The 22,664-nt window shown below is 38.1% G+C and overlaps 1 protein-coding gene across 2 annotated transcripts in view; it reads right to left on the reverse strand.

Annotated features, from left to right (window-relative positions):
- LOC138349997 (hepatic lectin-like) overlaps window positions 1-22,664 on the reverse strand; it is a 79,558-nt gene that overhangs the window by 16,610 nt on the left and 40,284 nt on the right. For both annotated transcript variants that reach the window (XM_069300027.1, XM_069300026.1), the window contains exon 2: window positions 12,698-12,883. In XM_069300027.1, coding sequence (XP_069156128.1) covers window positions 12,698-12,883 — 186 coding nt within the window. The remainder of the gene's footprint in view (window positions 1-12,697; window positions 12,884-22,664) is intronic.

The following is a 22,664-nucleotide window of genomic DNA, read 5'->3' on the forward strand; positions in this document are numbered from 1 at the left end:
GAGTTTGGGTATCCGTAGTATACACGGTTAATCTGTTATCATAAACATATTTGATAAATTTTCATCCATTATCGTTGTTAGTAATGTCTCCCAGCGTAATATGTCTAGCATTAAAATCTCCCATGTATAATGTCCCATGATTGTCTAGATCTGGGAGCAATGCTACATTGAGTTTCTGGCTTCTGGCATATACGTTGAGGAATGAAAAGTGGCCTGCTGTAGTTTGTACATGAAAGTGATGGTACTGTGTGTGTACATTGTGTGACGTGCTCACAAGAATGTGCGATAAATCACTTCTGACGTATGTTAATAGGCCTGTGGCGTTACTGTTATTATACGATGCATACCCTCTGATTTTTGGTGGGGTTTTGTTTATCATATTGGACGTGTAGAGCTCCTGTAAAGCAATTATATCTATGTTGTTACTGGTAACATATGCAATTAGGTCATTCAGTCTTTTGTTGATGCTACGAATGTTCCAACTGAGAAACCTGATGGTTCTTGTGTCAACAGCAGCCATCGTCTTGGTGTTGTTCCTCCCTGGGACTGGTGGTCCCATTGTTGTCCTTGTCCACAAAATGGTTGTGGACAACCACAAATGGTTGTCTTGGACCACAAAAACCGCGTTTTTGTGGTCCAAGGACCACAAAACGCGGTTTTGTGGTCCTCCAACCCCAGCAACGCTAGGGTTGGAGGACCATGGACCCCAGCAACGCTAGGGTTGGAAGACCATGGACCCCAGCAACGCTAGGGTTGGAGGACCATGGACCCCAGAAACATTTGGGTTGGAGGACCATGGACCCCAGAAACATTTGGGTTGGAGGACCATGGACCCCAGAAACATTTGGGTTGGAGGACCATGGACCCCAGAAACATTTGGGTTGGAGGACCATGGACCACGGTAACACTTAGTTGGAAGATCATGGTGTCTGAAATTTCTGAAACCCCAAATTTAACCACTAGTACGATAAGATAAATTTATTGTGCTAGAAAATTAAATTTATTTACCCTACTAAACAGTAGCGTAGTGCAACCAAATTCTCACTAGTATCGATGCTGTTATTCCATCAGCCGGTGGAAAATATATATATATATATATATATATATATATATATATATATATATATATATATATATATATATATATATATATGTCTACTAGGTACATAGGAAGTAGTATATAGAGTTATATATATATAAATCGAATTAATCCCAGTTTAACCTTGTCGAATTTATTAGGTAATATCGAATGGAAATTGATTTAATTCATTTTGAGCAAATTATATCTCAGGTTTTAAGTAAAGTTTTCCACACCTACGATCAGCTGATCCAGGATCAACAAAAGTCACGTACTGAATTTCACCTACGTATATATGTAATTTATCTAACGTCACTTTGGTTCAATAATATACACAGCGGAAAACTGTTTGTTGTTACTTAGATATGTTTTTTATGACGAAAATTAATGTCGGCACTGTTTTAATCAAATAGGAATTTAGAATAAAATATCGTGAATTATATTGCCAAATTTATACCATCCTGCACTAGGTGGCACGTGGATCACTTGCCGAGAAACTTGGCTAGAGAACGAAACCACCTTGATCTGTGTCCCGACGCTGGTGATTATAATCGTCTGTTATACGGATCATCCGAGCATTATCGGATCTCGGACTATACTGCCAGCTTCGTCTTCTTTGTGGACGTGGTGCCCAGTTGGATAAGTATCCCAATACTCACTTTGTTGTGGACATAGTATTGTGTTTTTTTTGGTGTCCAATCGTTATGCAGGGATAACATTAAAAAACACCAGTAAGTGTGCTTCCCATAATCAGTCTTCTCAACTTTCAATATGTAGTTGTGGAAATAAACACAACTATATAGAAATTATTTAATATTAGTTTTACAGCGTGGAGTTATCTATGAGAGAAGCTTACCTCATTCTGGTGAATCACGTGTCTGCCGAGATGACGCATAAGAATAGGATTAGACAGGTATACAGAGAGCTGACGTACGTATTCTACGTTCACGACAAGACAGCTAAGCACTTATTTCAATAATAACACAGTAGTTAGTGTACTAACCCCATGATTGGAATTTAATAATGATTTCATTACTTAAATTATTTCCATGTTTATGTCATAGATAGTCTCACTAGTATTGATTCTACCCCCCCCTTCCCCCCCCCCAAAAAAAAAAAAAGATGTGCAAGGGAAATACTCCAAACAATATATAAAAGTTTTTTCAGTCCACTTCTCTAGTATTTAGTTGAATCAATTATTTACTTTATTATTGTATTAGGTTATATGCTGGAGAATTTTCCCCCACATTTTTTATGGTCCTTCGAACTGGATAGATCAGTATATCAAATTTAAATTACTGGTTTACATATAATCAGTATAATAAATTAACAAATTACTAACACTGATAATATTATATCTCTTTGATTAAGAGTATTACCAGGAGTTAGTCTATCTATAATTAAATCAATATTTATGGCTGTCAGTAGACCTCCAAATATCATAGCCTAACTCAATTATTTTACAATCACAATTTGACTAAACATCTACATCCCTGCTAGGCGAAAGCCTGATGGTTAAAGTGACAATAGTGGGCCATAGTCAGTTGCCCACAACATTGAATCACATAACTAACACTGATGCGAGAATATTTAGGTCTCCTGGAACAACCGCTCATAATTTTATAACAATCCTGTGTTAATATTAGCTTTAGACTGGCGCCTCCGTCTAACAATTATATATCTTTCTGGTAATGATATACATTCAACTCGACACCCACCAGAAATAATTAATAATTTTAGATATATAAACAATTTCTTTAAAGAAAATAACTGCACAGTTGTCTTTACTTTGATGCAACCTAACCAAACAACAAGTAGTAACCGTTGGGGAATAAGGCCAGAATTTTACAAACGTGCAACCAACTATATAAATTTTTGGCTAAAGAAGGGTGAGGATGGAAGCTACCTACATACATTTTTCTGCTAGATCATTTCGTGAAAACCTTGCTGCCAGCTCATCAGATAAAATAAATCAGTATTAAGAGCTAGTATTAGAGCCACATGAATATGAGGATACTCCTCTAATCAAGTTAGATCCTTACACTGAATCAATAATTGAGATAAGAACATCATTCTCCACAGCCTCATCTAACACAGCTTCACCCAATGACACCCAATGACACATTAACAGAAACTGAACAGTTTTCAGAAACGTTATCCACATATTCTATGGATTCCGAGAACTCAATACATGAGGCTACTGAACTATTATGCCTTCTAAGTGAACATAAGGGGTAAATGAAGCTGAAATTAAAGCTGAAGCTAAACAAGAAACTTTAAACCCAAAATAGTGATAGTCCGAATCACTGAAACCAGCCTTCTAGAGGTAATGCTGACAATAGTAACACTAATCAAGCAATTCAGCTCTCTAGGAAAAGTCATGACAAAGAGAAGCCTATCATAACACTCGTGCACCAGTTACTGGACTTGACTCAGCCAGATCAATCAGTTGACTCCTTGCAAGTCTTTAGCCTAAAACTCTAGTCACTGCTAAAATCATTCAGCAATCAATCTAACACTAGCAGGTCAAACACTGATTTATCAGTGAGACCTAAGAGTACCATAAGTACTCCTGAGAAACAACAACCAAACACTTCCACACCAAGGTGGAAGAAACAAGGCAATAAGAGTAAGAAAGCAGGACCCTCAAAAACCTGTAGTCACTGTTTCACCTAAACCGGTGACCCTTAAACATGCTGTAGGCTGGGGGTTATGTCTGTTTTGTCATCAAGAACATTCACTATATAACTGTACAAGTTATCCTAACAGACACCCGAGTCAAGCGACTCAAGCAACTACACAGGTGTACCAGGTGTTTCAAACCATATAATACTAACAACTGTGAGACCCCATTAAACACATGCAATAGGTGTCGAAGGAGCCAGCATCATGCTGCATTTTACAAGTATACTAAGTAAAAATATTAAAAAACACCATTAAGTATGTTTCCCACAATCAGTCTACTCCACTTTCAATGTGTAGTTGTATAAATAAACACAACTATATAGAAATTATATAATATTAATTTTACAGCATGGAGTTATCTACGAGAGACCTTTACCCGTTCTGGTGAATCACGTGTCTGCCGAGACGACGCATCCAACCATGATTAGTCGGGTTACAGAGAGCTGTCTGACGTATTCTACGTTCACGATTAGACAACAAAGAACTTATTTCAATAATAACACAGTAATTAGTGTACTAGTAACCCCATGATTCGAATTTATAAATGATTTTATTATTGAAATTATTTCCATGTTTATGTCATAGGTAGTCACAGCATTACTGATCTTACCTCCCAAAAGATGTGCAAGGGAAATACTCCAAATAATATTTAAAAGTTTTTACAGTTCACTTTTCTAGTATTTAGTTGTATCAATTATTTACTTTATTATTATATTAGATTAAATGTTGAAGAATTTTCCCCCACACATGGACCCCGTCAACACTTGGATTGGAGGATCATGGTCCCCAGCAACACTTGGATTGGAGGATCATGGTCCCCAGCAACACTTGGATTGGAGGATCATGGTCCCCAGCAACACTTGGATTGGAGGATCATGGTCCCCAGCAACACTTGGATTGGAGGATCATGGTCCCCAGCAACACTTGGATTGGAGGATCATGGTCCCCAGCAACACTTGGGTTAGAGGATCATGGTCCCCAGCAACACTTGGGTTAGAGGATCATGGTCCCCAGCAACACTTGGGTTAGAGGATCATGGTCCCCAGCAACACTTGGGTTAGAGGATCATGGTCCCCAGCAACACTTGGGTTAGAGGATCATGGTCCCCAGCAACACTTGGGTTAGAGGATCATGGTCCCCAGCAACACTTGGGTTAGAGGATCATGGTCCCCAGCAACACTTGGGTTAGAGGATCATGGTCCCCAGCAACACTTGGGTTAGAGGATCATGGTCCCCAGCAACACTTGGGTTAGAGGATCATGGTCCCCAGCAACACTTGGGTTAGAGGATCATGGTCCCCAGCAACACTTGGGTTAGAGGATCATGGTCCCCAGCAACACTTGGGTTAGAGGATCATGGTCCCCAGCAACACTTGGGTTAGGTTAGGTTACGGAGGAGTTACTCCTATTCCGCCACAGCACTAAGACTTGTGTTCGCTGCACTCTTCACTCAAAGCTGTATTACAGCCCCCAACTACACCCCAAATGATGTAGAACACCACCTATTGGCAGTTAAGTACTTGGAGTCCAAGCATGTCATAACACATCGACAGTAACCAACCCAGTCAACTTATTCCACTGCAAACAAAATTCAAAATAATCCTCTCCGGGTGTGAGTACCAGTGCCTGCTGCCTGACGCAAGTTTCAACTACAACATATTCCCCATACCATACTCAACCAACTATGATTATCAAAAACAAGGCTGCGCAAGGAAAAAAGAACAACAAATCTCCCAGGATGAACAAGTCCAGGGTCCAGCAAAAAGCTGCTGGACCCTGTTATTGTGTCATCCTCAGACATCCCAGTGGAAAGTGAAGGTGAGAAGTGTTTTGACATTGTACATGCTCTCACAAAAGACCAACTGCTCGTTGAATTCAACAAAACTGATATAATTGCTGCCTACAGAGTAGGCAAAATGAATCCATCAGGACAAAACCAGAGAAAAAATCGCCTCAAACCAGCTAGTCATAAAATCTGATCTTGTTCGGTCAGCAGTATCATCACAAAAGGGGATTTACATCTACAAGATCTTGACTAGAAAAAGACAGGAACTCCTCTACTGCCTGCATCAAATCCGAAATTAAAACCGAGGTGTGATCTATAAGTGCTTTGTTAGAGATGGTATGATAAAAGTGAGGAAAACTTCTATAGGTAAAATGTTTACAATTCCAAGTGAGGATAACCTCAACACATTTCTCACCCAATGTGGTCTGTCTCACCTGATTAACCCTATCAATGCCTCATCTTAATTAACCCCCCTTGTTATATTAAAATTAAAATAAATTAAATTGTAATTTGATTTATATTAGTCATTTATTGGAATTAATTAATTGTGTTATTTTTTATTTTCTAAAGTTCGTGTTGATTATAGGATCATAATTAAGCTTTTTATACGTAATTTCATAAGATTATATTTCTGTATGATAATTATTCAACATATTTTTCTTTATTTATTTATTTATTCATTTATATATATACAAGAAGGTACATTGGGTTTGTGAGAATACATTGGATAGTACAGTATTTACATTCTTGTAAAGCCACTAGTACGCGCAGCGTTTCGGGCAGGTCCTTAATCTAGCAGATAATTTTAAGTAGGTAATTTCAATCAGAATTGATAAATGATAAAGATACATTACAAGAGCAAAATGAGATGAGAGAGATAAGTAAGTATATTAAAGCACATTGTTATATTAAAGTTCTGATTGATTACATTGACGGCTTGATTAGTAATTTAAACAAGATTAATAGACACCATACAGCAGATTGACAGCACATATAAGACAGCAATGATCACAATGGTAAGGATGTTCAGATTAGGTACATAAAGATTGGGAGACTGGGTAGCAAAAGATACAGATAAACAAGATTTATAAACACCATACAACAGATTGGCAGCACATATAAGAAAACAGCAATGATCACAATGGTAAAGATGTTCAAATTGGGAACATAAAGGTTGGGAGATTGGGTAGCAATTGATACAGTGCAATTTTAAGGCAAAAGTGAAAAACTATGAAGATGAAATTAGGTACTTTTTAGTATTGATTTTGAATGATGTAAAAGTTGGACAGCTTTTCAATTCAGTAGGGAGTGAGTTCCATAAACTGGGTCCCTTTATTTGCATAGAGTGTTTACACAGATTAAGTTTAACTCTGGGGATATCAAAGAGATATTTATTTCTTGTGTGGTGATAATGGGTCCTATTACATCTGTCCAGGAAGAGTTTCAGACAAGGATTTGCATTTAAGAACAGGGTTTTGTAAATGTAGTTGACACAAGAGAATTTGTGGAGTGAGATTATGTTTAGCATGTTTAGGGAGTTAAACAAGGGGGCTGTGTGTTGTCTGAAAGCAGAATTTGATATTATTCTGATAGCAGATTTTTGCTGGGTGATGATGGACTTGAGGTGGTTTGCCGTGGTTGAACCCCATGCACAGATACCATAGTTGAGATAGGGATAGATTAGTGCATAATATAGAGAGATGAGAGCAGAGTTAGGAACATAATATCTGATTTTGGAGAGTATACCAACTGTTTTAGAGACTTTCTTAGTTATGTGTTGTATGTGGGTACTGAAGTTGAGTCTCTTGTCTAGGAATATGCCAAGAAACTTTCCATCATTTTTATTGCTAATGTTTACATTGTCAATCTGAAGCTGAATTACATTTGTAGATTTGCTTCCAAATAGGATGTAGTAGGTCTTTTCTATGTTAAGTGTTAGTTTGTTGGTTGACATCCATAAGTGGACTTTTTTTAGTTCATTATTATCAACATCATTTAGTGTATGTGGGTTGGGGTTGGAGTAGATGAGGGTAGTATCATCAGCAAACAAAATAGGTTTCAGAATGTTAGAGACATTAGGCAGATCATTAATGTATATAAGAAATAGAAGAGGTCCCAAGATGCTGCCCTGTGGCACTCCAACAGTTATTGGTAGAATGGGAGAGATTATGTTATTGATGGCTACACATTGGTGTCTATCACTAAGATAGGATTAAATATAGTCCAGTGCATGGCCTCGGATTCCATAATGATGGAGTTTACATAAGAGGTAATCGTGATTAACAGTATCAAAGGCCTTTCTCAGGTCAATGAAGAGTCCAATTGGAAACTCATTTTTGTCAAGGGCTGAGTAAATTATATCAAGGAGACTAATAATTGCATCGTTGGTACTCTTTTGAGAGCGGAAGCCAAACTGACAGGGGCTAAGAATGTCGAATTTTACGAGATAGGAGTAGAGCGGTTTGTAGATAATTTTTTCAAATATTTTTGATAGTATGGGTAGGGTCGATATTGGTCTATAGTTGTTTATGTCTGACGGATTACCTCCTTTATAAACTGGCGTTACTCTTGCTTTTTTAAGGATATCAGGGAAGGTATGACACTCAAGGGATTTGTTGAACAGCAGAGCTATAGGTGGCGCAAGGGCATGGGAGGCGCTCTTGTATACAATGGATGGGATTTCACTGTTGTTCCCAGCTTTGGTTTTTAGTGAGTGTATGATGGACACAACATCTGACGGGCTGACTGGTGAGAGGAGAAGAGAGTTTGGATAGCTGCCTGAGAGATATGTGTTGATATGTGTCTGGGTCTGTGGGATTTTACTTGCAAGGTTAGCACCAATCGATGAAAAGAAGCTATTAAATTCATTCGCCATTTCTAAGTCAGATGACAGTGTAAGGCCATCCTTAGAGAGTGTTATCTGGTTGTGGGAGTGTTGTTTAGTTCCCAGGATGTTAGAGATGGTATTCCATGTGCTTTTCATGTTGCCTTTTGCTTCTTTGAATCTAGTCTCATAATATGAAAGTTTTGCTTTTCTTATGATACTGGTAAGCACTGATGAGTACCTTTTAACTACTTCCATTGAAACTAGGCCACTCCTAAATTTCTTTTCGTATTCATGTTTTTTGTTGATTGATTTAATTATGCCACTTGTGAGCCACGGGTTATTTTTTCTTTTATCAGTTACTTGTTTGGTAAGGAGGGGACAGTGAGTGTTGTAGAGGCTTAGAGTTTTGGAGAGAAAGTGGTTAGTTGATGAGTTTATATCTTTGTTTTCTTTACTACCTAGGTTGCCTAGCCTCTCCATACTCCCTTGTACCCCTGGCTTTGCCTGTGTCTCCAAGTGCAAATTATTATTTTCAGTGTACCTGAGAGAACCTTAAAGCAATCTACCTCATTTCTTGTATAGGTTTGTATATTTTGCTATATCTAGATCTATTTATAATTGCCTTTTTTTGCCTTTTTTCCCCCGACAACCAGCCCTCTTATGCAAACGAGTATAGACCCAGAACTAAACCTTTTATCTAGTATCAATGACAATAATCACTTACTTTCATTATGAAAATTGCAGATATTATACAACACATGATGTAAACACATAATCACAATGTCTCTGTAATTAACTTAAATATAAGATCTCTAAGCAAACACTTTGATGATGTTAGTGCCTTGATTCAAACTGTTGACAACAAATTCTCTTTTGTTATACTTACTGAAACGTGGTTAAAAGAGGATACTACTAAACTCTTTAACATACCAAACTACTCAGCAATTCACAACTGTCGTTCAATTCAGAGAGGTGGTGGTACTGCTCTTTACTACCACCAAGAACTGACATGCTTAAAAGTAATTAGAACTAGAGACTCCTGTGGAGAGTATATCTTTGCCTGTTTCAGAGTCAAGAGTGCCGAGGCTGTCCTGACAGTAGGAGCAGTCTACAGAATTCCTAACACTGATGTGTCTGAATTCAACCCTAACCTTAGAAATCCAATACTAGATAACAGACTGAACACAAACCATCTAATAATTTCAGGGGACTTAAATATTGACCAATACGAGGCTGATAACCCTCCTGCTGCTAGTTTCCTCAACTGTATGAATTCCTGCTTCCTTATACACTTAATCACTAATCCTACTAAAATCACTGATAGTACTGCCTCTGTTCTTGACTATATCTGGACTAACATTACCTCTCCAACATACTTCAGGGATAATCATTGATAGGAATACGGACCATTACCCCACATTTAATAATAAAATAAATAAAATAAATGTTTATTTAGGTAAGGTACATACATACAAGAAATTTTTACAAAGATTGGTGGACTTATAGATAGAGCTAGTACATACAATGCCTAAAGCCACTATTACGCAAAGCGTTTCGGGCATACTTTTTCTCCTGACCAACATTAATAAACCACCTCTAGATACTAGGAAGATAAGCTTTAGGCTGCACAATGAAACTTCTGTAAGCAACTTTATTGCTGCTGCTGCTAATATCAACTAGGAGGCTGAATTAGGTAACATATATTAGTGAACATCAACCTAACAGTGCAAATATTTCTTCAGAAAACTCTGATCCTCTATAACTCCCACTGTCTAATGCTAACGAAAAAAGTAATAAATAAAAGGTTAAACAATCCATGGCTTACAAAGGGTATACTTAAATCTATTAACAAAAAAACATGACCTCGTGAAGAAGTATAGGTTAGGAGTCGTCTCCAAAGAATTTTCAAAGATTTACTCATCAATACTGTCTAAAATAATTAGAAGAGTCAAAATAAAATACTACGAAAATAAATTTACCCAAATTAAGAGCAACATTAAGAAAATATAGAGCACTATTTCCCAAATATTAGGATAAACAAAGATTTAGAATAAAAAAACAATACTCCCATCCAATGACGATGGTGTAGTTTCTGCCTCTGATACTGCTATATAATTTAATAGGTTCTTCTCATCCATTGGGACATTCCTTGCTAATGATATTCCATTCTCCCTAACTAATGTTAAGGATTACCTTTACAAATATCTAGAGTCTCTGTACCTAACTCCCGCTAATTCCACTGATGTTAATGAGATAATTCTTCCCCTTAAAACAAAGTCAAGTGCCCTTGCTGAGATACCTTGTCTAATTCACAAAAAAGTCTCCAGATTTCTAGCTCCTGCCATTGCATTGCCCTTCAACAAATCACTTGAACTCCAAACCTTTCCGGATATTCTAAAAAAAGCGAGAGTAACCCCGGTCCATAAATATGGTGATCTCACTGATGTCAACAATTTCAGACCTATATCAATTCTGCCAACCTTGTCTAAAATATTTGAAAAGCTAATCTACAAGCAGCTTTACTCTTATCTAGCCAAACACAATATATTTAGCCCTTACCAATGTGGTTTCAGACCCCAAAAAAGCTCTAACGATGCACTTATTAGTATGATTAACTTGATACATGCAGCTCTTGATAAAAATGAGTTCCCTGTTGGGTTATTTGTGGATCTACATAAGGCTTTTGACACTGTCAACCACCAAAACCTTCTTCTTAAATTACATCATTATGGAGTTAGAGGTCACTCCCTCCAATATCTTCAGTCTTACCTTACTGACAGGCTCCATTAGGCTTCTGTGAATATTTCCATTTTTTCTACCCTACCCATAAACATTGGTGTTCCACAGGGCAGCATACTTGGCATACTCTTGAGGAGAAGGCGATAAAATGACGATACTTGGCCTTCTCCTCTTTCTCATCTACATTAATGACCTTCCAAATTCCTCTCAGCACCTCAAACCAATTTTATTTGCTGATGACACAACCTTCATTTTCTCTAGTCCTGACCCTCTTGCTCTAAATGTCACAGTGAATACTGAACTAAATAAAGTCCATCCTTGGCTAACTGCTAACAAGCTCACCCTTAACATTGACAAAACTTTCTATATTTTGTTTGGTAATAAATCCTCAAATCAAATTAATCTAACATTAAACCATATCCAAATTAGTAACAAAGTAGATGATAAATTCCTTGGTGTCCTCATCAATAACAAGCTGAATTTCCAGAGACACATTCTAAATATAGCAAAAAAAAAGTTTCTATAACTGTCGGCATTCTTTCTAAGATCAGATATTTTGTACCTCGCCCTGCCCTGGTGACTCTTTATTACACTCTCATCTATCCTTACTGCAATTATGGTATTTGTGTTGGGGGTTCTATTACCCTAAATAATTTACGTCCTCTAATTACTCAACACAAAGCTGCTATTAGAACAATATCTAACTCTAGCCCCAGAGAGCACTCGGTATCCCTACTTAAATCTTTAAACATTTTAGATATTAAGTCACTGCACATCCTCTCATGTGTACTCTATATATTTAAAACTCTGAACTGTAATGTCAATCCTGACCTTAAAAGCTTCCTAGAAGGTTGTAAGAGAACCCATGGGTACCACACCAGAAGCAAATACTTATTTGATATTCCAAGAGTGCGACTTAACCAAACTAGAAATGCTCTACAAATCAAGGGTCCCAGAATGTGGAATGACCTTCCCAATTATGTCAAAGGCTGTACCTCTCTCAACCAGTTTAAGATAAAAACTACGTACTACTTAATAAACTCCATGTAATTTACCTTACCCCTAAATGTCAACCCATGTCTTAAAACAATGGTGTTAGTTGACCAATTTGTAAAATTACTGATTTCTGCCATGTTCCCCCTTTTTTATTATTCCTTTTTTTCAACACAATTTATACTTTAATCTCAATTGTTATTAAGTTTTAGTCTAAGTGTTCCCTCCCCCCCCCCACCTCACACCTTGCCCATAATGTTGTGCGTATACGTGGCTTTAGGTATTGTATGTACTAGCTTTGTCTATAAATCCAACATTATGCTTGTAACTCATCTTATAAGTATGTTCTTTTACCTGAATAAAAATTTGAATTTGAACACTTGGGTTGAAGGATCATCACTGCTATTCACAACTGGATCCATCAGTCAAGAAAAAAGTCATTGCTAGAAGAGGTGGTGTAAATGCAACATTAACTACATGTCACAGGAACGTTGATAACAGCAGTGTCCCACCAAGTTAAGAGAGTTGGGATGGAGAAAGTAGCCAAATGTTTAATACAAAATACAGAAATAACAACTGTGACTAAGTACCTTTACTGAGAATGTGGGAAGCTATGTGGGTATAATCATCGGGCAGGGTATCGAACACGGCCAGGTCCACGTCATCACCTAAGATCTGGCAGATGGCGCGCGCACTGCTCCATGTCTCAATCCCCTCGATGAAGTAGTAACAACCTTCCCCCAACTGGATGAAGGGATCCGTACATGAGGCAGTACCTGTGTTAACACCAGACCAGTTGAATATGGTTACTAGTAGGGGTTTTAGGGCCAGATGGGCCCCACCTATATATGGAAATCTGATAAGGAATCAGTGGCGGAGTACCAGAAAGAGCCAGCCATATTAGGTCATCAGAGGAGGGTGTGGCAGCCACCAAAAAAACAGTGTAGATAGGTATCCATTATGTACTGCTATGTCCATGTTCTTTATACACCAAAAGTATGGAGATATGTATAAGTATATAAATGTATATATAGATGTATATAATACACACAGGGGGTGCCAGCTACAACCACCTCTAAAAAAAAGTGCCCCGGCAGGATGTCTCTATGGGCAGGTGTAAAAGCAGGTTCCTCTCAGTAAGGTGGTCCCCCCTACCCCTCCCCATATCTGACGAGGCTTGTCTGTACTTGAACCGTAAGAGAGGCCCCCACCCCTCTCCCAAGTGGCCTTAAAGGTGCTTATACTCAAGGATCATCTCATATATATATATATATATATATATATATATATATATATATATATACTCATATATACTCATATATATATATATATATATATATATATATATATATATATATATATATATATATATATATATATATACATATATATATATATATATATATATATATATATATATATATATATGTCGTACCTAATAGCCAGAACGCACTTCTCAGCCTACTATTCAAGGGCCGATTTGCCTAATAAGCCAAGTTTTCATGAATTAATGTTTTTTCGTCTACCTAACCTACCTAACCTAACCTAACCTAGCTTTTTTTGGCTACCTAACCTAACCTTACCTATAAATATAGGTTAGGTTAGGTTAGGTAGGGTTGGTTAGGTTCGGTCATATATCTACGTTAATTTTAACTCCAATAAAAAAAAATTGACCTCATACATAGAGAAAAGGGTTGCTTTATCATTTCATAAGAAAAAAATTATAGTAAATATATTAATTCAGGAAAACTTGGCTTATTAGGCAAATCGGGCCTTGAATAGTAGGCTGAGAAGTGAGTTCTGGCTACTAGGTACGACATATATATATATATATATATATATATATGTCGTACCTAGTAGCCAGAACTCACTTTTTGGCCTACTATTCAAGGCCCGATTTGCCTAATAAGCCAAGTTTTCCTGAATTAATATATTTTTTCTAATTTTTTTCTTATGAAATGATAAAGCTACCCATTTCATTATGTATGAGGTCATTTTTTTTTTATTGGAGTTAAAATTAACGTAGATATATGACCGAACCTAACCAACCCTACCTAACCTAACCTAACCTATCTTTATAGGTTAGGTTTGGTTAGGTAGCCGAAAAAGTTAGGTTAGGTTAGGTTAGGTAGGTTAGGTAGTCGAAAAACAATTAATTCATGAAAACTTGGCTTATTAGGCAAATCGGCCCTTGCATAGTAGGCTGAGAAGTGCGTTCTGGCTATTAGGTACGACATATATATATATATACATATATACATATATATATATATATATATATATATATATATATATATATATATATATATATATATATATATATATATATATATATATATATTGGTGTATACTGGCAGCAGGTTTTCTTTCAAACATGTTTCATTGAATATGACCGCATATTCTGTATTTATTATTTTCTGGTTTAGGGCTTCTATCCCTCTAACTATTTTCTTAGCATCAGGGCTTAATTGAAATAGGAGTTCTCCAAAACTCATTTTCGTACTTTTAAGGTGAAGAAAAGAAGTGATTTACTATAGAGTGTATTACACTTATTTGTATAATTTGCACGACGTTTCGAACCTCCATGGTTCATTCTCAAGTGAACAGATCTTACAATACTAGTTGATTTTATACCCGCATTAGGTCAGGTGATAATACAATGAAGGTGAAAAACATGGGGGGGATACATAAGGGATAAACATAGGGGCTGCAGAAGGCTTATTGGCCCAAACGAGGCATCTCCTATCTAAACACAAAGATTAATCCAGTGTAATTGGCCTGTTATGTTGGACATTGTCTTCTGTGTTGGCATCAATATGTTCTTGTCTTGTCCTTACTCTCATGGTGGGTAGAGTAAATAGTTCCGTGATTTGGGTGTTCATGGTAGGTCGCTCTATTCTTATGTGAATTGCCTCAAGAATTTGTAATCTTCTTGAATCTTGGGTTTTGTCTATTATGCAAGTATTCTTGTTCAACATTTCTCTTGTTAGAGTAATGTCATGGGCTTGTCTCATGTGATTCCTAGGGGCACCAGATTGAAGATGGCATGTCAAACGCCTCGTCAGCTTGGTCGACGTCATACCTATGTACTTAGATTGAAGGTTACATCCTTCGTTGGGGCAAGTGTACATGTATACAACGCTTGACTACTGTAGAGGGTTCTCCGTCGGCTTCGGGCTGTTTTTGATAAGGAGTTCGGAAGTCTTCTTGGTTTTGTAGAATATTATCAGGTTTATGTTTTGGTTAGGAGTAGTGCTTTTTACTCCTTTACGGATTATTTCTTTCATTATTCTTTCCTCTTTTATATGTTCACTGTGCATGGTTGATTTGTAATATAATTTTATTGGGGGTGTTGTGGTTTCTGTTCTAGGTTCTGAATTATACCAACGGTCCAAGTGTCTTCTTATAGCAGCGTTTATTTCCGCGTTGCTATATCCGTTGTTCACCAATACCTGAGTTACTCTTTCAAACTCTCTACTCACGTTGCTCCATTCAGATCAGTGGGTAAGCGCTCGACGAATATAAGCATTGAGAACACTGGCTTTGTATCTTTGGGGGCACTCACTTCTACCGTTCAGGCATAATCCTATGTTGGTGGGCTTGGTATATACGTTGGTGCTTAAAGAGGTTCCTGTTTTTGTTATTAGTACATCCAAGAATGGCAGACTGTTATTTTCACTATTTTCATGTGTAAATCGGAGTACTGACTCTCTCTCTAGGTGTCTTTTTAGGTCAATTAGTTCATCTGAGTCTTTTACTATGTAGATGGCCGTTATGTAGATGACATATTCGTAATAGTAAAAGACTCAGATGAACTAATTGACCTAAAAAGACACCTAGAGGGAGAGTCAGTACTCCGATTTACACATGAAAATAGTGAAAATAACAGTCTGCCATTCTTGGATGTACTAATAACAAAAACAGGAACCTCTTTAAGCACCAACGTATATACCAAGCCCACCAACATAGGATTATGCCTGAACGGTAGAAGTGAGTGCCCCCAAAGATACAAAGCCAGTGTTCTCAATGCTTATATTCGTCGAGCGCTTACCCACTGCTCTGAATGGAGCAACGTGAGTAGAGAGTTTGAAAGAGTAACTCAGGTATTGGTGAACAACGGATATAGCAACGCGGAAATAAACGCTGCTATAAGAAGACACTTGGACCGTTGGTATAATTCAGAACCTAGAACAGAAACCACAACACCCCCAATAAAATTATATTACAAATCAACCATGCACAGTGAACATATAAAAGAGGAAAGAACAATGAAAGAAATAATCCGTAAAGGAGTAAAAAGCACTACTCCTAACCAAAACATAAACCTGATAATATTCTACAAAACCAAGAAGACTTCCGAACTCCTTATCAAAAACAGCCCGAAGCCGACGGAGAACCCTCTACAGCAGTCAAGCGTTGTATACATGTACACTTGCCCCCACGAAGGATGTAACCTTCAATCTAAGTACATAGGTATGACGTCGACCAAGCTGACGAGGCGTTTGACATGCCATCTTCAATCTGGTGCCCCTAGGAATCACATGAGACAAGCCCATGACATTACTCTAACAAGAGAAATGTTGAACAAGAATACTTGCATAATAGACAAAACCCAAGATTCAAGAAGATTACAAATTCTTGAGGCAATTCACATAAGAATAGAGCGACCTACCATGAACACCCAAATCACGGAACTATTTACTCTACCCACCATGAGAGTAAGGACAAGACAAGAACATATTGATGCCAACACAGAAGACAATGTCCAACATAACAGGCCAATTACACTGGATTAATCTTTGTGTTTAGATAGGAGATGCCTCGTTTGGGCCAATAAGCCTTCTGCAGCCCCTATGTTTATCCCTTATGTATCCCCCCCATGTTTTTCACCTTCATTGTATTATCACCTGACCTAATGCGGGTATAAAATCAACTAGTATTGTAAGATCTGTTCACTTGAGAATGAACCATGGAGGTTCGAAACGTCGTGCAAATTATACAAATAAGTGTAATACACTCTATAGTAAATCACTTCTTTTCTTCACCTTAAAAGTACGAAAATGAGTTTTGGAGAACTCCTATTTCAATTAAGCCCTGATGCTAAGAAAATAGTTAGAGGGATAGAAGCCCTAAACCAGAAAATAATAAATACAGAATATGCGGTCATATTCAATGAAACATATATATATATATATATATATATATATATATATATATATATATATATATATATATACATATATATAACTGAAAACTCACACCCCAGAAGTGACTCGAACCCATACTCCCAGGAGCCACGCAACTGGTATGTACAAGACGCCTTAATCCACTTGACCATCACGACCGGACAAAATGAGGTGATAGCCGAGGCTATTTGAACCACCCCACCGCCGGCACTCAGATAGTAATCTTGGGCATAGCATTTTACCAAATCACCTCATTCTTTGGGGCACACGTGAGGAACACAAATGCAAACAAGCCTGAATGGTCCCCAGGACTATATGCAACTGAAAACTCACACCCCAGAAGTAACTCGAACCCATACTCCCAGGAGCAACGCAACTGGTATATACAAGACGCCTTAATCCACTTGACCATCACAACCAGACAATACATAAGGAGTCAAATTGTGTTAAAAAGAGCGATTTTTAGAAAATTTAGAAAACTACTTTTTCTGATCATAGAATAACTAAATGTATTTTGAAGGTTTCATTCAGCCATTAAATATCATTCACAATTTATTAATGATTTTTACAAAAAAAACTCCATAAAATTTATATTTAAACATGTAAAAACTATTTGTAATACATTAGGAAAAAAATAGTTGTAGAAAAACCATTTATTATATAACCTATGTGTTTGGATTTTTGGATTAAAAGTTTCTCAAAGGCTCTCCTGCACCATTCTCAATGCAAGTCATTCCTACACCTATGGGAAGAGATAGATGAACGTTTTCTATACGATTTGTGTTTGCTGGGCACTGACCACCACACCTTTGGGGTCGGTGATGTTTTAGTGTATGAATTGCCAGCCACTGTTGTGCGACCCTATGGACTAGCCTCAGTGATATGGAAAAGTTTTCCTTATTCACGTGTGGAACGTGTTGCTCTGACTAACGTCAATAGAGGCATAATACGTTCTCCGGCTACCCCAGGGGAAATTGACGTGAAGATAGCCCCAAACCCCACCGATAGTCAAGACCTCATGGAAGAGCCAGTATTACTTTTCTGCCCCACAATGGTGGCGATGATCACTTCCTTTGGCCCGGGAGGGCCCTTCGAGAGCAACCCCCATAGCACAGGAGCAAGTGCCAACATCCACTACGTCACAAATATCTCCTTGGACACGGCTATCAACAGACGCTTTTGGCTCAAAACTGCCCTGAGGAAGGTGGGTAATCTAATGGTGAAAACCCCAACCATGTTTCGTCTGGTGGTGCCCTATGGTTTAGGGGCCACCCGCGATACCATGGACAATTGGCACAAGGACATCGGCCCCATGTTGCTCTCACTACATCACTAACTGGGCAAATACAATAAGGAGCTCGTCCTCCTCAAACGATCTGCTGCTGTTACCTCATCGATGGTACCCCTCCCGATTGACGACCCCAGCGGTGAAGCTGACGGTAAAACTATCGTCCTTGATGCTGTAGTGGGGGAGGGCGGTACCACCCCAGGAACCTCTTCTCGTTCTACACCACCACCTACCCCCAGGAAGAAGAGACACCTGCAGGAATACTCATCCAGCACCACCACCCCACCACCCCACCACCACATACAGCAACAACCACAGCCAAACGACGGATTGAAGCTGTCCTTGACATCGAGTCTCAGGGGAATCGACAGATTGACACCATCCTCGACGGCGAGTCACAGGAGATATTCCTCCTATCCCCCCCCCCCCCCAAAAAAAACGAAACCTGTAACCACCATCACCAGGAAAGGAGAGGCAGCGGCAGCAGCAGCAGTGGTTAGTCACTATTCTTAAGGTGACTTGTTGAGAGGTCTTTCTCTGATGTAGTTCTTCAAAACAAACAATAAAATTACCATTATGTAGTTAAATAAATAAAATATAACCAATGTTGTTTATTTTCCACTCCATACAAAAACTCTTCCTTATTCAATTCCACATCAGTACATCTCAGGACAATGACAGACGAACATTACATACACCTAATTAGTCTCAATCATGGAGATATATACAACAACACGAGTTCAGCAATTACAAACATCATTCCCACATTACATTTAAACCCTTCCATAAAACATGAAATTAGTTTAGTAAACATATTCCTACCCAGACAAATTAATGCCATTATCAAGGATGAAGAGAACTCTGGTATAGATAACTACGCTACTTTTAAACGTGGAATTCCTTCTGAGAGTCCAGAACATTTCATATATTCTTTTGTACCTAAAACCAACATCTTATCACGAAACATCAAATACATCACAGGGGAACTTAGCCACCAAATAACCACCGATATGAAGCTAAGTTTTAAAGCTGATTTTAACACTTACTTCTCAAATAAAGAACCAATCCTGTCCTATGACTAATCTTTAGTGAGGGTATTACTAGCTTCAACTCTTAACAGTGGAGGTCTGGCTCGTTATATTCTCTCAGCCTTCAATTTAAACACAGAATAGCTAATATACTTGGTTTTGACAGCAGTCGCAAATACACCATTTAACGAGCAAAAACAGATGACATTACAACAGCCTGCTAGGTTGTGGCCTTATTCCCCCTAGATAATGACCGGGGTTGTAACTATTTACTCATTTATAGTGACGTCATCGAGCTGGAACGATACGGGGGGGGCAGAATGTAAATATCTTAGATGCTATCAATTTTCATGACTCATATTCTAGAGGAGCACACCCCCTAGTGTACAAGACATTAAATACTAACACGCTGGAGAAAGTCAGTATTAAAATAACAGATCAGTTTGGGCGAAAGGTTAGTTTTGAGGATGGAAGATCGGTTATGACAGTCTTACATATCCCCCCAAAAGTATAGCAATATATATAGAACTGCTTACCCATGACTTTGGTTATTATAAGAAGAGAGGTCAAAATGCGCATACTTTTTCAAAATGAATTTTAGGAGATATTTGCCCCACCCTCTAGGAGACATGGCTTGAAAGGGGGGTGGGATGAATGACATACACATATTCCAAGCACCTTATCTCACATCTGGTGGCGGTTTCTTTGGAACCATATATCACGAGGGCTGTAACAACGAGTGCTATCAATTTTGGGAAAAATGTACTTGGCGATTTATCCAGCGGTAAACGAGATGTAAAGAGTGCTCTGAGAACTCATGGTATTGATGCTCCTAACTCTTCCACTGCTCAGGGGTCCTGAGGACATTTACACCCCTGTGCGCAAGAAAAAAAAATCAAAATTTTTTTTCGTCTTCTAAACATGTTAATTTGTGTCCCCTGAGCATGGGAAAAATAAAAAAAATCGTAGGTGACATATTTTGGGTGCAATTGACCGAGGAAATCTGGCAAAAAGTGGGCGTTGACAGAGCCGTCGTCAAAGGTGGGAGTTTCCACAAAGATATTATCACTTAATTATTTCTATGTCTCTGACTGATTTTTCTTATTTTTTTTTTGCAGTAATATTATTTAATAGTGTGTATTGTAATATATTTATATAATAAAAGTGGTGAATCATCGCTATACTCAAAAGTATTGTGTGCATATTAGTGATTCAATTATTATGTTCATAAAACAATAAACAAATAGTTTTGCTGCTATTACACTCTATACACAGGTTATATATAAGTATCTGCATGTTTTGGTCACCATAACGAACCACTAAGTTGGTATTGTGAGTCGAAAAGCAACGAGGAGTTACCGCCACACACCAGCCAACCACTCACTGCCACTCCCTCATCACACGCACTAAACTTTCTCCCCCAACAATACCATTTGTGGTGTTATTACACTATATACAGACGTTATATATGAGTATGTATATATTTTGTTCACCACAACTGTACAGCTAAGCTGATATAGTTAGTTCAGGCACTATACACACAGTCAGCTGGTGGCTCCCTCACTCATTCAAGGTCACGCGCACTAAACTTTCTCCCCCAACAATACTGTTAGCAGTGTTATTACACTATATATACACATATTATATATAAGTATCTACATGTTGTATGCACCGTAACTGTACACCTAAGCTTGTAGTGTGCCCAAACAGCATAGTGGCCACCCTCTAAACAGCTAGACAAATCATGCAGACGACGTCACCTCCGTCACCCAAATGGCTCCTCCCAGCATAATCCTTTTGCTGTTATTACACAAATACACACATTATATATAAGTATCTACATTTGTGTTCACCATAGAGAACCACTGACCTGGTATGGTGAATGCAAACAATAACAGGTGGCCACACGGTCAGTAAACGATGCTATCTCCCTCCGTCTCTCAGCATCACTCCTCCCACAGCGCTAATTATTACAACAATCCTGCTATTATCACAACCCTGGTTATTTATATCACAGTCAGGGGTCATCTGTAATATTGTCGTCGCTAAATAATAACAATTATATATTTATTTTGACATTTTTCGGCGATGCTGTGGTCACAAGCTGAACAGCAATGCTGTTGGCTCATGCTGCGTGGGCCAGCCTTGGTTGCTCCAACAGTACTGTGCCTCTCACACCTAAGAATATTGCCCACGATTTTTAAAAATAATGGCGTCTGTTTACAAGAGTCCTGAGGAAGCTAATGTGAACCCCGTGTAGCCGCGAGCCATTTGAATCGGGCCTGGCATCCTTGGTCGTATATATACGCCATGCGCACTGTGGGACATGCTGCTCAGAGCATATATATACACCATGCACAGTTTAAGGGTTAAGAGTGTGGGCAAAAAATTGATAACAGGAGGAAAAATTATAAGACTCTCTAGGGAATAGGTTCTCTCTAAGGGAATAAAAAAAAAAAAAAATGTAAACGAGGTCTTGGCTATAAAAATGACGTATTTTCACTATTGTAAGCAGTCATACTTCGACTTTCGGGGGAGGATCATGGCGGCAGCTAGTATAATTGGGGTGAAAATACCACTAGAATATTATAGCTCCAGTATTATTGACCAATTTCTTAGAAGTAACAGAATACGCAATGTGGAGAGTTCAATTGCCTCTATGCAACAAATAGACATTCTACCTGTCAACCTCCTCATCAATTAACGTTTGCGGGATAATTACTTAGAATTCTGCATTCCTGGTACCCAGGGCGCCTTTTTAGATTTAGCTAATATTGTTATAGACTTTAAGGTATCTTTAACCAAAGAAGACAATACCACAAAATTGGATGAGGATGACTATGTGGAATTTGTGAATGGATTGTCAAATACCATGTTTAAATGTGTTCAGGTTTTCTTAGGAGAGGAGGTAGTTGAAACAAATTTTAATTATTGGTCATTTATTAAATTAATTACCTCCATGCCTCCATCAAAAGTGTCCATGGTGTAGTGGTAAGACACTCACCTGGCGTTCCGCGAGCGCTTTGTCATGGGTTCGTATCCTGGCCGGGCAGGA

The sequence above is a fragment of the Procambarus clarkii genome, chromosome 43, assembly GCF_040958095.1.
Source record: "Procambarus clarkii isolate CNS0578487 chromosome 43, FALCON_Pclarkii_2.0, whole genome shotgun sequence".
Classification (NCBI taxonomy): Eukaryota; Metazoa; Arthropoda; class Malacostraca; order Decapoda; family Cambaridae; genus Procambarus; species Procambarus clarkii.